The following is a 14,238-nucleotide window of genomic DNA, read 5'->3' as shown; positions in this document are numbered from 1 at the left end:
AATTACTGCTGGCTATATGAAAGTTTAATTTGGTTCATCTCACTAATTGCTGTGTGATTGATTACATAATTACAGTGTATTTGTTCCCTGGCTGCTATAGTTTGGTTGTAATCTCCTACCCACTGTGGTGATGTAGTGTATTTCACAGCTGTCGATTTGTGGAGAATAATTAAAGCCGTGTGCCTTTCGTGTTGCAGGGCTACACTTTCTCTCCGGCCTCGCGTTTCTTAGTATTCCCTCCATGTTTCTGAGAGGGTACGATGTAAAGAGATGTTCCAGTTTCACGCCGTAGCCTTGAATTCATCAAAACGGCGAATTCGTGACAGGCTGAGTTTTAAAAAGTAGATGGATCTAGATCAGAAGCATCAATTTTTAACCACATCTCTCATTAGTAATACATGAAATATCAGATCCCTTGTAGATGCAATGAATTTTCTGCTGATAGCCAGACTGCAGCGGGGTAGTGCAGCATAATAGCCTCAAACACTTTGAGTGGACACATAAGATTCTCCTCTTCTCATATATTCTTCAGTTTAGGAGTATACTGGCTGTAAAATAGCATTTGGAATAACCGACTACAAGCCAGCTCAGCTGTATTTTGTTGTTAAGGTTACACCAACAGACAATCCAATTAGGATACGTATTTTTTAGTAGTCCAAACATGGTGTAAAGTATAATCCACCACAGTGCATTATACTCGATTCAAGCGATTTAAAAATGAGCCTCTATCCACATATTCACCAGAGTGAATTTTCTCTCCTTTGACATTGGCTCTACATCAGAATTCATAGCAGGTTTTAGGATAATTGTCAACACGATGGGTTTGTTCACCTTTGACATTGAAAGAAGTCTGAAAACACAAATGAAATTCCCAACTTCTTTCTTGAATTAATCCGCCTCTACAAAACGGCACCAAGATTGGGGAGAAAATTACATCTACAAAAATGCTAAAGCTGGGCGGACATCACTGGTACACCGCAGGACCCCGTTCAGAACTACCTGACTGCTGACGGCTTGAACATCCTCCACACACTCGGCTCCAGCTGAAGTATGACCGGAGGCTGTGTCGGTCCATGAGGAGGAGGATTACTTCTGTATTCAATGCTGACGAGTGAGAAAATATTTACTGATGAAGAAAATGTTGTAGCCTCCCGTTGATTCACACAGGAAATGAATTTAGCTGTTTTTTTGTTTATTGCTACTGATTAAAGTTTAATAATCATCAAAAGTTAATCAGGAACAAAATAAAACTTGTTGTCTCTTCACATCCCTCGAGCGGCCAAATGCATCTCTGAAGCAATTCCTCTGTTCTGAAGAGACTTACGCTGCTGTACAGTCACAGGTCAAAGTTCACCCATAGGTGCTGCAGGTGAGTCAGTAAATGCACCATCCAGGTGTTGTCAGGAATTAGTCTGCCCCCTTTCATCTCTAGAGGAACACTTCACTAGACAGATTCATCTCCTCCGTGCTCCTGCAGAGATCTCCTCCTTATCCGAGAGCGAGTGTTTTCATGAGAGAGTGATTAAGGAAATGCTATCTGTATCTGTTCTCCCCCCACAGTGGTGTGTGTGTGTGTGTGTGTGTGTGGGGGGGGGTCCATTAGTCTGACTGAAGGAGGAAAAATGGCCACAAACAGCCCAGATGAGGAAGTAAGTGGATTACATGACGGATCATTTCACTGCAGCGCGATGGGACGAGCAAATATTGAGCAAACATTGCTAATGTGTGTGTGGAGAACAGGTGCGGCGGAGGCGGGAAAACACACACACACACACACACACACACACATACATACACACACAATGACACTCCGTGTACTACTGTGGGCTAATTGCTCTCATGTGTCCTAGCTACTGTTTCCATGGTAACACATCTTGATCATTGTAGCCGTAACAATTTCAACTGCTGAATGTCTACGTTGAGAATGTGTGTGCGTGTGTGTGTGTGTGTGTGTGTGTGTGTGTGTGTGTGTGTGTGAAAGGCCGCAGATTCAGGTGCTAACTTTGATGAGTCATTGCTGTATTTATTTCATTGTCACGTCATGCTTATGATAATGAGTTATTGTAATCAGGTTAAAGTATTCTCCTGCTGTTGTGCAGAGAGGACACTGTTTTCATGTGTATTATAAAGGTGTTGCTTGTCAATGTCAGCGGTCTGTGTCGTTCACAGCGAACATCAACAATGACAAAAATATCCAACTGTAAAAAAAAAAAAAAAAAAAAAAAAATCACTATTGAAAGGTAAACCAAATATGAATGATGGAAAACTTTTAACACTGGAGCAGAAATCCAGAAACACTCCACTCCTGCTGTTTTTGCGTCCCCAGTTGTTTACTGTTTCTACCCTGGGAGCCCCTGATCCTCCTACTAGATGTTTTCATTCAGCCACAGCTATGTTCTCCTTCCTCTAACAATGCTGCTGCGTCTCTCTCATCAGTCAGTCTGGGTTACAGTCATCCTCTGATTAAAACGATATCATGATGCTCGAGTGTCTCGTAACAATTATTATTCTGTTTTTGGCAAATTCTCTACAGTCTCTCACAGTTCAAAAGACGATTTCAGATATGAAGCGCTGGTTTTGTTTTAAGGACTTGCTCAAAGATTTCTGATTGTCATCTTGTTATTAATACAGGTACACAACTCTGTAATCAAACCGACATCTGTTTTTAATGCTGTTAAAACAGAAACACCTCAATGTCAAACATTATTTAAAGTGCCAACATTAAATTCTAATTTCCTCAAAGGTTTCTATAAAAATCTGCGTTTGGTTTTGGAAAAAAAGTGACTGGAATTGTTTAATTTCTTTGCATGCTTGTCACTGACTAACAGGAGGGCATCCCTTCAAAACACCCACCGGAATCAGCTGGAAGTGCATCACTTAAAATATGTCCAGTAGATCCAATTTTTTTTCTAACATGACAAATAAGAGTGTTTTGATGTTCCTTCTATCCTCATTAATAAAGCTTTAAATCAGGTGAAATCTGTCTAATCCACTTTTACGATCCTCAATGTGACACGATGCTGCATCAGCAAAACATTTCTGTTACCAGTCAGACTTCTGCTCTTCAGGCGCGTCGATAAACAACCTCCTGAAACAGCATCCATCACTTGACCTCCTGGATCAGGAACACACACAATTTTAGCTGAAGCTGAAGTGAACAAAAGATTTTCACCTGCAGGACACAACATTTCCACCAGACTCATTTGCCCATCTTTATTTCTCCTCTTCCTCCTGAGACATGATAGTTACATCTTTAATTCCATTACATTTACAGTTCTGATGTTCCGTTGTTTGACCTTTTCATTCCTTTTGTTAAAATCCAGCCTAACTGAAATAAAATGTGCAGGAATGTATATCAGCATTGTACTTTTAGTACCAAAATGGTTCCAAAACAACTTTGCAACACTGGATGACAGAACTTTGAGAAGCAATTAATTTGGCATCGGATCGTCTCTGTGTTCTGTTAATCCATGTGGGGATATAGATAAAGAGACTAATGTGGGTTATTATCTGCTGCTTTGAAGAAATTGATTTTCACACCAGAGCCTGAGGCGTCAGAGATGTTCAGTGCCGGAAAACAACAAGAACACAGATAAGCCAAAATAAATGAATGCTAATGTCCGCTAACGCTGTAGAAATGTCCATACACACGGAATAGCAATGTGTCAAGTTATTGTTAGAGCTGGGCAATAAATCGCATTATAAAAGCTCAGTGTAAAGTAAAATCAGTTTCTTATCATATCATATATATCAATATCATATCATATATCAATATCATATTGTCTTATTATATTTAAAGTAGCGTATTGTAACGTATGGTATCATTGTGTTGTATCACATTGTATCGTATTACACCCTATTGTATCATATTTAACGTAACGTGCTGTAACATACCGTAAAGTAATGTATCTTTACTTAAAGTATTTTATTATCACATTTTATTGTATCGCAATGTATTACATCATATTGTAACATATCGTATTGTATCGTATCATAAATATTTTATTGTAACTTATTATATCATATTGTGTCTTTTTGTATCTAACGTAACAAATTGTATTGTATCTAACTTAGCATATCGTAAGGTATCATATCATAATATCCTAATGTATCGTAACGTAACATATTGTAATGTGTCTAATCGTATTGTTTCTTGCCTCATGTTATCTATGTTTTTAGTATTATGCAGCCTTTTGCATCACTGCAACTAACTCTGACCTCTGTCCTGAAAATACAGCTGACTTGGCAACACTCAAGACAGTTTTAAGAATATTGATCACATGTTAATGTAGAATATAGGGGAGAGCTGTTGTTATTCAGACATTTCTGAATAACCTGCTGTTGTTCAAAACCTCGTATTCTGTTCATCAAAACAAATGGTGAAAGCAGTGGTCCAGTCTTGATTCATGAACTATTAGTCAAGACTGTACCAATAGTGTAGCTAAAAAAAAAATAACCTGGGAAATTTAATGGCAGATATACAGTAATTTACAAATATATGAAAAAAGTTTCATTTCATTGCTAATGGTTTGTATTATTATCTCAATTCGTAACCCCTGCTGTACTTGTTTCTCAGTGATTTGTTCGAGCAAACCTGGATGGAAGCTGTGAGTAAATGGAAAGGAAGTCAAGACTGACAGAAGAATAAGATCACGAGGTGGACTCTAATCCTGCCTCCAAATAAGACAGGCTAACGTCGCCGTTCTCTAAAGGTTGATAACCTCCTTGCTGCCGTTTAGCCGAGATAAGAGCGTCAGTCAGCGTACGGCGGCCTGTTGGGACTGATGGGTCTGCTGCGCTTCAGAGCGGAGAGAAAGTTGGTTAGAGACGTGGCGAATAAAAACCTGAGAGATTAGCACTAATGAGCTGTGACTCCATCCGTCGTGGAGAGCGCAGACTGTTAATGACCCTCTGTTTTTGTGCCTCTGACTGTTTCCAGATTTCACACTCGCATGTGCATTTTGCAGACACATCCATACACACCGGGGGATTTGGTATCAGCATCATTACCATCCTTCTGTTCACCTTCTCTTGCATGGGTTTTTTGTTTTTCTCCCAGTTTTTATTAAAATGAATAAGTTTGAAGTGAGCAGCTGGAGCTCCAGATACCTCAGGTTGTTTCGGGGAGTTTGCCAAGAAAATAAGAGCCTGCAGGATTATAGGCGTTCTTAAGTCTCAGAAGGCTCTGAAAGCCAAGCAAAAGGCAATGCAGTGTCAAGCAATAAGCTTTGTAAGCCGCTCTTTGTCCTCTTTCACCTTCAGCGTCTGCAACAGAATGTTTCCTTCCAAATATGATCAATTATTAATGGGGGAAACCAGCATGAAGGAGGTTGTCAAGGTGCATTTTATTCATTGCTGCATGAAGAGAAAACATTGTTTGGGCAATGTAAGTGCGTGTGTGTGTGTGTGTGTGTGTGTGTGTGTGTGTGTGTATGTGTGTGTTGTGTGTGGGTATGCATACGACCATGTGGGAGTCTTTGTGCGTGAAAGAATGGAAACATTAAGTGATTTTAGGAGAAATGCAGTCATGCAATGATTTCTTTCAGGACTCAGAATGCAATAACATTAAAGACAATCGCACAATGTGTAGTCGTGTCACCGAGCTGTAAATAAAAGTTGCTGAATTTCCGCAGATGAGAGGAAGAGAGGAAGTTTGGACAACTCCTCTCCACAGAACATCCTCCTCAAGCCAAATTACAATGAATCTGAAGCCCATAATTTGGGTTTCACTTTTTAAAAAAAAAAGACAAAGACAGCACAGAGGACAGCAAAATTATCATGTTCCTCTTCCTCCAACTGCCTGTTTTTATTTATTTTTTCTCTCTTATATCAGTTTTTCACAGACCCATGCGCCAGCAGCCCCTGTCTCCATGGAAACTGCAGCCGTAACGATGGCAGGGAGGAGAGGGAGCCGTCCTACACCTGCGAGTGCCTCGAAGGCTACGAGGGGGAGAGGTGCGATCAAATCCTATTAGACCCGCCGACTGCCGACTGGGACCCCGCCAACCCCTCCGCTCCCGAGTTAGCCACCCCTGCAGCCTCCACCACTATGGCTGCGACTCAGCCATCGCAGCCAACCACCATCCCCTCCACCAACACGCCACTACCTCCCACACTGCAGCCATGGCAACCCAAAGCCGGGCAGAGGTTGCTGGTTGTGCCGTGGGAGGCGGACAGGGTGAGATAACTTGCACTCTACATTTGAGCTCCTGCAGGTTTTATATAGTGTGCTTTTATGTTTAAAAAGCATTTTGTGTGTGTGTGTTCAGGTGACAGAGGGTCTGCACTGTGTGCGTCCAGAACTCTGTGAACTGACGTCAGGAACTCTGACTCTGTCTCTGGAGGTGCCTGAAGAGACGGCTGTAAAGTGAGTGTGACTATAAGCCCCGTTTCCACTGCTGTAATAAATGGGAGGCAGACTTGATTAAATGTTGGTGCAGATTCTGGGTTACTTTTTTCCACTTTTTTTTTTGCAACACTGTGAGATCTTTTTTTAGCCTTTTGCCACCATCATGAAAAACTAGACAGCAGAGCAACCTAGATCTGGAGTGTTACTTAGATCCAGATCGTAATTTCATGTTTGGTAGAATGTAGGAGGATTTTATTTTGTAGAGGTTTATTTTTTTCTGAGCATTTTTGGCATTATCTATGAAGTTAGAAGCAAAAATGTTGAAAGAAGTTATGGATACAGATAAGGTTCTGAATTACCATCAAAATGTAATTAGCTAGAGTGTGCATTCTTAATTTCCCTTCGGGGATCAAAACAGTATATTAAATTAAAAATTAAATTAAATTAAAATTAAAATTTAAAAAAAATGTGATTGAGTATTTCTTAGTCCGTCACCTATCCCTCCCAATAATGTCATCAAAATCCTCTTCTGTTTGAGTAAACAGTCGACAAATGAGCCAATGTTTACAAAAACATAGAGGATATAATCTTATATACAGTATGTTATCTCTAAGTAGGTCATTGTGTAATACAGCCTCGGTGCCTTGAATGTGTTTGATGCTAAAACTGAATTTTTATAACTTAAAAAGAGATTAATTTATACAAAACTAATCTATGATCTAAATGATTTTCAGAATTGATTCAAAATGAAAAATGCTTTTAAAAGCAGCTCAGTCTCATCACACAGGTGCTTTCACTTGATTGGCCCACAGGACTCTGTGGGCGTGTCCAGACTTTGCATGATGAGCATTTTTAACTCTTACAATAGTTTTCTGGATATATGTATGGATGTATGTATGTATGCATGGATGGATGGATAGGTGGATTAACCCCAGTCAGTGGAGGTATTTCACATATAAATGTGATAAAAACATTAACCCTTAACCTTCTATTTAACGCTCCTCGTGACACCCACTCTAGTCTCACCTGTATCCCACCACTGCAGGTGTATTCCATCTTCTCAGATCACATTCGCTCATAAACAGTCTCACAATGGCTCGATGAATAAGGGTCAATGAATAATGCAGGAGCAATTTTTAAAATGGATGTTGGGTGTCCTTGATGCAGCCACTCATTACAGACGCCAGGCACGACTCGGGGTCCTAATCGAGATCTCAGAGCTGCAAGGAAATCAACCGCTGCTGCTTTGTTTTCGTACTGTCTAATTAAACAAGACACCTGAACTCACTCCCAAATGCCTGCAAGGAACGTATGTCGCAAACACACAGCATGCAAATACCTCCATGAAGTTCAGGTATCTTTGCTTGAATATTAAATTTACTCACTTTCCCTCCCTGCATCTGAAAAAAAAAAATCAGTTTCTATTCCTTACCTTTTTTATAACAGACTGAGTTTAATGTTACACACAGAAAAGATTCTCTCCCGATGGAGCCGTTAGTGCCGAATTGACAACACACAAAACAAGACAACTGATATAAAACATGTAAGAAACTTGCATGAAGCTCGACCTTGAAGAAAAGGTGCAGTCATTACAAAACAACCCCCTCCTGTGTTCTAAGCAGTGGTATTTCAAGCCGAACACATTCCGGCAACAGAAGTCGAAATAAAGCTCCTCGTCCATTAAATTAATATCGTATTCATATGAAATGATGCTCAGTTGTGTTTCCACAAAAGCCAAATTAAAGGGCTGCATAATACTTTCACACTTTGGGTGCAAAAGTGAAATTAAATCACGGAGGCTGATGATAAAGTAATAAAACTCTTGCATTCCAAAGGGGCTGTTGCACCACTCATTCAGGAGTCATTTCTATATTCATGCATAAAACAATATCTGACTGCAATGTTACTTATAAGCTCCAGATGGTTTGCTTAGGCTAGAGGTAGCGATGTTTTCCTCTGCTATCCGAGCTCATTGTGCCATCCCTCAGGCTGACCCCAGAAACCCTGCGGAGGAAAATGAGTTTCAGCTCCCAGCCGCCTGTCTGCCCACTTATTTTGGTCATCGCTCACAGTCTGAACCTCGGGCTCAGCTCCTTCGTCACCTCAACATTTTGCGACTGCTGTCAGGTTGATCCATCTGTGACATTCCTGCTGGCATTCAACCCCAAACATTTCATTTTATGCCCTGAGCTTTGCCTTGCAGGTCTTTTCTGACAGTTGAGGTCGGATTGTCACAGGAGCACAGTCAGCTTTTCTTGATTTTAACTAATTAATTACCTTTTCTTCCTCCTTTTCACAGCTCCTGGCTAACATGTTCCCAGATTAAAACATTTAAAGCACATACATCATTTCAGTCCTTATTAAAGACTATTAAAGCACTTGCCCACACCATTCTGCTTAACATAACCCCATAATGAGTTTGACCAACTGCAGCCATTACTCATCTCACTCATGCTTTTTAAGATAAGGTTATTATTTTGTGACTCTTCTGTGATCTATTAAAATGTAATGATTAAATCTAAACGGATGACATTAAGTAATAATTTACATTACAACGACAGAAATGAATGTCTTGTCAGAAAAGTCAATGTACCTAAAGAGGAAGGCTCATTTTTTGGATGACGCTCATCAGACCAGCAGCTGACATTCCAAAGTAAAAGTTTGGCAATTAATTCTTCAAACTTTAGATTGACAGTTGTCTAAAAGTCTAGACTTTTGGTGGTGAGGAGGGCGAGCGAGCTGATGATCACAGACTCTCTCTCCTCATCTGCAGGAGCTTCCTGGACCGGCTGCAGATGCTGCAGACGTCCATCCGAGAGACGGAGAGCTGGCAGCTGAATTGTTTAGGACTATTATTTCTTTTAGTTCAATAAAAGTGTCTTCTTCTTCTTCTTCTTCTTCTGAACTCGTCTGTGCTGTCTTCGCCGAGAAGATCTCACGCTGTTAGCAGAATGGAACTCAACATTAACGCTTCATTTTTACTTTACGGTTACATCAAAAATATCTGAAAGTTACTTTTAGAGGAAACAGATCAGTTCAAAATTTTTATTCTCTGTCATGGTTTTTATTTACATATTTTTGAATTTGGAATCTGCCGTACGAATTCATTTGAGAATTCTCATCAATTAAAAAGGAATCTTGTAGACAGTAATAAGACTTTGTCTTCCTTTTTCCATCTTCTCCCTTCATCTCCTCTCTCCCATCTTTGCCTGTCTGACCAGGGTGGTGGTAAACACCAGTGGAGCGCCGGTGCTGTGGCGCGTAAATGAGGAGGGTTTCCTTCGGTCCTCCATTTTGAACGGCACCACAATGTGGTTCCTGCGGGCCCCCGATGGACTGGTGGTGCCTGACAAGCTGCTGCCGCTGGGACAGAACTACTTCCTGAGTGAGTTGTAGGGTTTAACAAAGTTCATCAGCTGAACCGAAATCTAGATTCGCTGTTTCCTCCAAGAAAAAATACAAATCTCCAAGGAGTCAAGACACTGGCGGCGACGGCCAATGACTCTGCTGGGACTGAGGCTGTTTTAGTGTTGATGAAAAACGTAATCATCCTTTCATTTAAATTAAGTGATCAAACAAATGAACACAAACATCCAACAATTAATAAAATATAAATATGTAAATATAGGTTAATGTATTGATAAAATCCAAAATGAATAATTATCTAATCAAGTTTGTTTCGATCGAACCATTTGTCTTTAACAAACTGTAAGAAAACATTTTATTTTTTTAAAATTAGAATTAATTACCCTGTTATCTGTTTATATGCTATTTATTTTTCAGGACTGCTCTTTCGACAACTGCAAAGATAAATGAAAAAAACCCAAAACAAAACATCCTAAAAAACCTTCAAATAGCTCGTTTACTGCTGAGCCAAAAAAACATCCGAGGATTAATGAATTTGAATTAATTGTCTTTACGGCATTTATTTCCAACATGTCATTGGGGAGGGTTACATAACATTTGTCTATATGAGCCAGAATATTCAATGTGAATATGTATTTTAACACACACAAACACACACACACACACACACACACACACACACACACACACACACACACACACACACACACACACGTATTTCACACATTGTGAAAAGATGGTGTGAGCTGCAGTGGATGCTGGAAGGAGGGTAGTTGGAATATCACTCTTGGTGTGTGTTCAACATACCTGATGCTGCTTCGCTACGCCGCCTGTCTACTGACCTTGATGTGTCTGCTAACTCTTTGGCAACACACATTTGCTTCGGCCGAGAGAGAGAGAGAGAGAGCGAGAGAGAGAGAGAGAGAGCGAGAGAGACGACATTGGGGAGTTAAATCACAAGGGAGGAAGGTTAATGGAGGGTGTGGGGGGGCAGATAAGGAGGGTGAAAGATGGCAAAGAAGAGATGGCTTGATAGACAGGAATTAGAGGAAAGGGCAGGGGAGGCAGGAGGGAGGGAGGAGTGAAGGTCAAACAACAAGAGGAAGATGAGGGTGAGTGTAAAGCATCAGTAAAGAGGAAGGAGCGGTGACGTTGCATTTCCCTCTTCACTCATGACTGTTTCCACCCGTCTGAGGGAACGGTGACTCTGCAGGTTCAGCACTAAATGTCATTGAGCTAATGATCGCCTGGTCAGAGGTGGCTCCTGATTGGCTGACGTGATGACGGCGTGGATGTCTCATTATTGGTGGGCCTGCAGCTCATTGGTTCTGATCAGGCTTTGAAAATCAGTAGTTAATATTCACTAAGAGTCTATTTTTATCCAGGTTCCATGTATCTGTCAGCTGTGAGTGATATGGTTATAGATGCACTGAACTCACAGAGCCAGAAAAACAGAGCAAAGGAATCCCTTTGTTCAACGTCAATACACAATTTTTTTTAAAGAAACTAGCTGCCTTTGAGGGTTTAATCCCAATATAATCCCAATCCCTGGTTAAATCCAACTATCCCTATAAAGACACACATGCTTAAGCAAATCTGCTGTTAAACACAGTTGTGATCTTTTGAGCGCACCCTTAAGCAACATTTTACAAGACTCTCAATTCTCCTATGAAAGGTGTGCTGCGCGTTGGCGCCCCCACTGCCCCGGAGGTCACCTTGCGGCTCAACCTGATGGTGAAGGCCAGCAGCTGCGTGGAGCCCGGCAGCAGCTTCAGCGACCCACAATGCTCCGGGAAAGGCAAATGTATCACCCAACCCTCTGAGGTGAGAGATAACGGATGCAAAAATAATCAAACACAAAATGTTTCCCAAGCTGTAAGGCGCTGGAGAAAAGTAATAATTTTTTCACAAGGCAAGATATTTAAATATTTGTACCGATTGTTGTACAGCATCTCCCTTGCGTCTTTGTGTTGGGATGTTTTCATCAATATTAATTCAACATGCCAAATAAGCAAAAGCTGTGTTTCTTTATGTTTTTATAACCCATCAGCTGCATTATTGCATCTAGTGGTGCAAGCATATTTTGGTCATTATTCACAAGTCTATATATAGCAAGAAAAAAAAAACAACAGATAAAAGTACAGAGCACAGCAGAGACCCAGGGAACAAGAGAACAAATACAACTCAATGTCAGAAAACAGAAGTGTAATGTGACCAAAAGTTATTTTTTCATTCTAACTGTACAGACCTACTTTACTTTATTTATTACATGTCGCTCAAATAGTTAAAAATACAATGCGTACACTAATAACAGCAGCCGCTGCCATGATTCTCATGTCGCAGAAACACTTTGAACTCTCTACCCGGTATAATTCCAACTCACTGTTTCAAAAAATGAAATACCACTGCTGCTTGTTACTGCCACGCTGTGATGCCGAGAGATTTTACAATCTGCAAACTCATTACTGTTTTGTGAGTCTGTCTTCTTTCAGCTCATCTCCGTGTCCCAGCGTTTCACCTCCATGCCTCATTGATTTGATGTCTAAAAGTTGCAGGGTTTTTTTTGTCTTTTTTTGTTTTTTTACAGAGCACTTTCTTTTGCGAGTGTGAAGACAGCTACACTGGAATCTTCTGTGAAGAATTGGACGCCTGCCACCACCGACCTTGTCGCAACAATGGCACCTGCACCGACGTTAGGCAGGGGGACAATGGACGCAACTATACATGCACCTGCCCTCCAGGTGTGTGTGTCTCCGTCCTTTAGAACATCGTTGACTAAGAACACCGGGGCAAAGAGCGAACTGAACCTGTGATCATATCACATTTATTTTTAGGACAGGCACTTGAGGAGACAGCCTCTGGTAGGATGGTAAATTGTAGAGGTTGCCACTGACTGCCTGCACTTCCTATCAGGGAACTGTGCTAACAAGCATAGCAAGAAGTGTCATAGTGTAATTGGGTGGCTTGAAGTAATTAATTTTCAATTTCATGCAAGACTTTTTAAAAGTTTATTTATCTATTTTCAAAATAAATGAATAAATATATTATGAATATATTATGAATGTTATTTCTTTATTGGGACCCCCATTATTTTTCTGTCACGGTCCTCTTACATCACAGACAACAATTAAATATTTACATGTGCATATAATATATGATTTTGTTAAGCAGAAGATCAAGCATAGTAAAAGCATTAAAGTGAAACAAATATTGAATTCACATTGTTTTTGTCAATTTGGACTCTGTAAATAAAAAGGTTTGGATAAAAACGAAGAAGAAGAAAAAAAATCCAAATACCATGAAAAGCACAATTCATAGCAGAACAAAGATCAAACTATTCTTCATTGTTCTTCCCGCTCTTCAGGACTAGATAGATAGATAGATAGATAGATAGATAGATAGATAGATAGATAGATAGATAGATAGATAGATAGATAGATAGATAGATAGATAGATAGATAGATAGATAGATAGATAGATAGATAGATAGATAGATAGATAGATAGATAGATAGATAGATAGATAGATAGATAGATAGATAGATAGATAGATAGATAGATAGATAGATAGATAGATAGATAGATAGATAGATAGATAGATAGATAGATAGATAGATAGATAGATAGATAGATAGATAGATAGATAGATAGATAGATAGATAGATAGATAGATAGATAGATAGATAGATAGATAGATAGATAGATAGATAATCAATCCCGGAGGAAATTGCACTAAGAAGAAGAATGAAGTTATGTGATCCAACCCCCTCCTCCAACATCATGAATGAATAATATTGATCTGTCAATGAATTTCCTTTATTCCATAACTTCAAATTGAAATACATATATATTATCAAGTGTTATCCAAGTGTTATGTGTAAACTGTGTGTGTGTGTTCCTCAGGTTATGAAGGTGATCGTTGTCAGCTGCTGGTCGACCACTGCATCTCTCAGCCTTGTAAGAACGGCGCTTCCTGTTTCAGCAGCCTGGCCGGGCCCAGATGCTACTGTCCTGAAGGTAGGCAACCTTCAACATTTGTATACTGATAATAAAAGACTTGTGTGCGTAATAATATGTTTTAACTTTTCTGGTTACCTGTTTTTAAAATATGATAGTCAGCATTTTGTAAGGAGGTAAATAAAAAAAGTAGCCTCACAAAAAACTGAGCATCTATGCTCCAAAAAAAACCCCAAAAAAACATGCACTCTGAAATTAGCAGATATCTCCTGCAATAATGTTGTCGTTTTTCAGCTGCCCGATTTCATTTCTTAGACTCTCCGTGAGTCTGCTGTGTCTTTAACAGTATCTGTGCCACCAAGATGCTTAATTTAAACCTTCCTCTTCTGGTCTAATTAGTTTTCATAGCCTCAACAACCTGCCTCGGCCTCTCTGGGGAAATCTTTGACCGCAAAACTTCTGCAGAAGCAGCATTTCTCAACAGGGGCATGCTAGTTTGTGATTACCATACACCGTGTACCCACAACAGTTCACACAGAATGGTCTCGAGTGCACTCCTGGTGACAG

The 14,238-nt window shown here is 40.0% G+C and overlaps 1 protein-coding gene across 1 annotated transcript in view; it reads left to right on the top strand.

Annotated features, from left to right (window-relative positions):
- The window catches only part of dner (delta/notch-like EGF repeat containing), a 37,780-nt gene that overhangs the window by 11,927 nt on the left and 11,615 nt on the right, over positions 1 to 14,238 (top strand). The window contains exons 2-7 of the mRNA XM_068317958.1: positions 5,834 to 6,178; positions 6,270 to 6,367; positions 9,571 to 9,734; positions 11,391 to 11,539; positions 12,303 to 12,456; positions 13,618 to 13,731. Of these exons, the coding sequence (XP_068174059.1) occupies positions 5,834 to 6,178; positions 6,270 to 6,367; positions 9,571 to 9,734; positions 11,391 to 11,539; positions 12,303 to 12,456; positions 13,618 to 13,731 (1,024 nt within the window). The remainder of the gene's footprint in view (positions 1 to 5,833; positions 6,179 to 6,269; positions 6,368 to 9,570; positions 9,735 to 11,390; positions 11,540 to 12,302; positions 12,457 to 13,617; positions 13,732 to 14,238) is intronic.

This window comes from Antennarius striatus, chromosome 6, assembly GCF_040054535.1.
Source record: "Antennarius striatus isolate MH-2024 chromosome 6, ASM4005453v1, whole genome shotgun sequence".
NCBI lineage: Eukaryota > Metazoa > Chordata > Actinopteri > Lophiiformes > Antennariidae > Antennarius > Antennarius striatus.
Note: the sequence above shows the minus strand (reverse complement) of the source record. Positions and strands in the feature narration are given on the sequence as shown.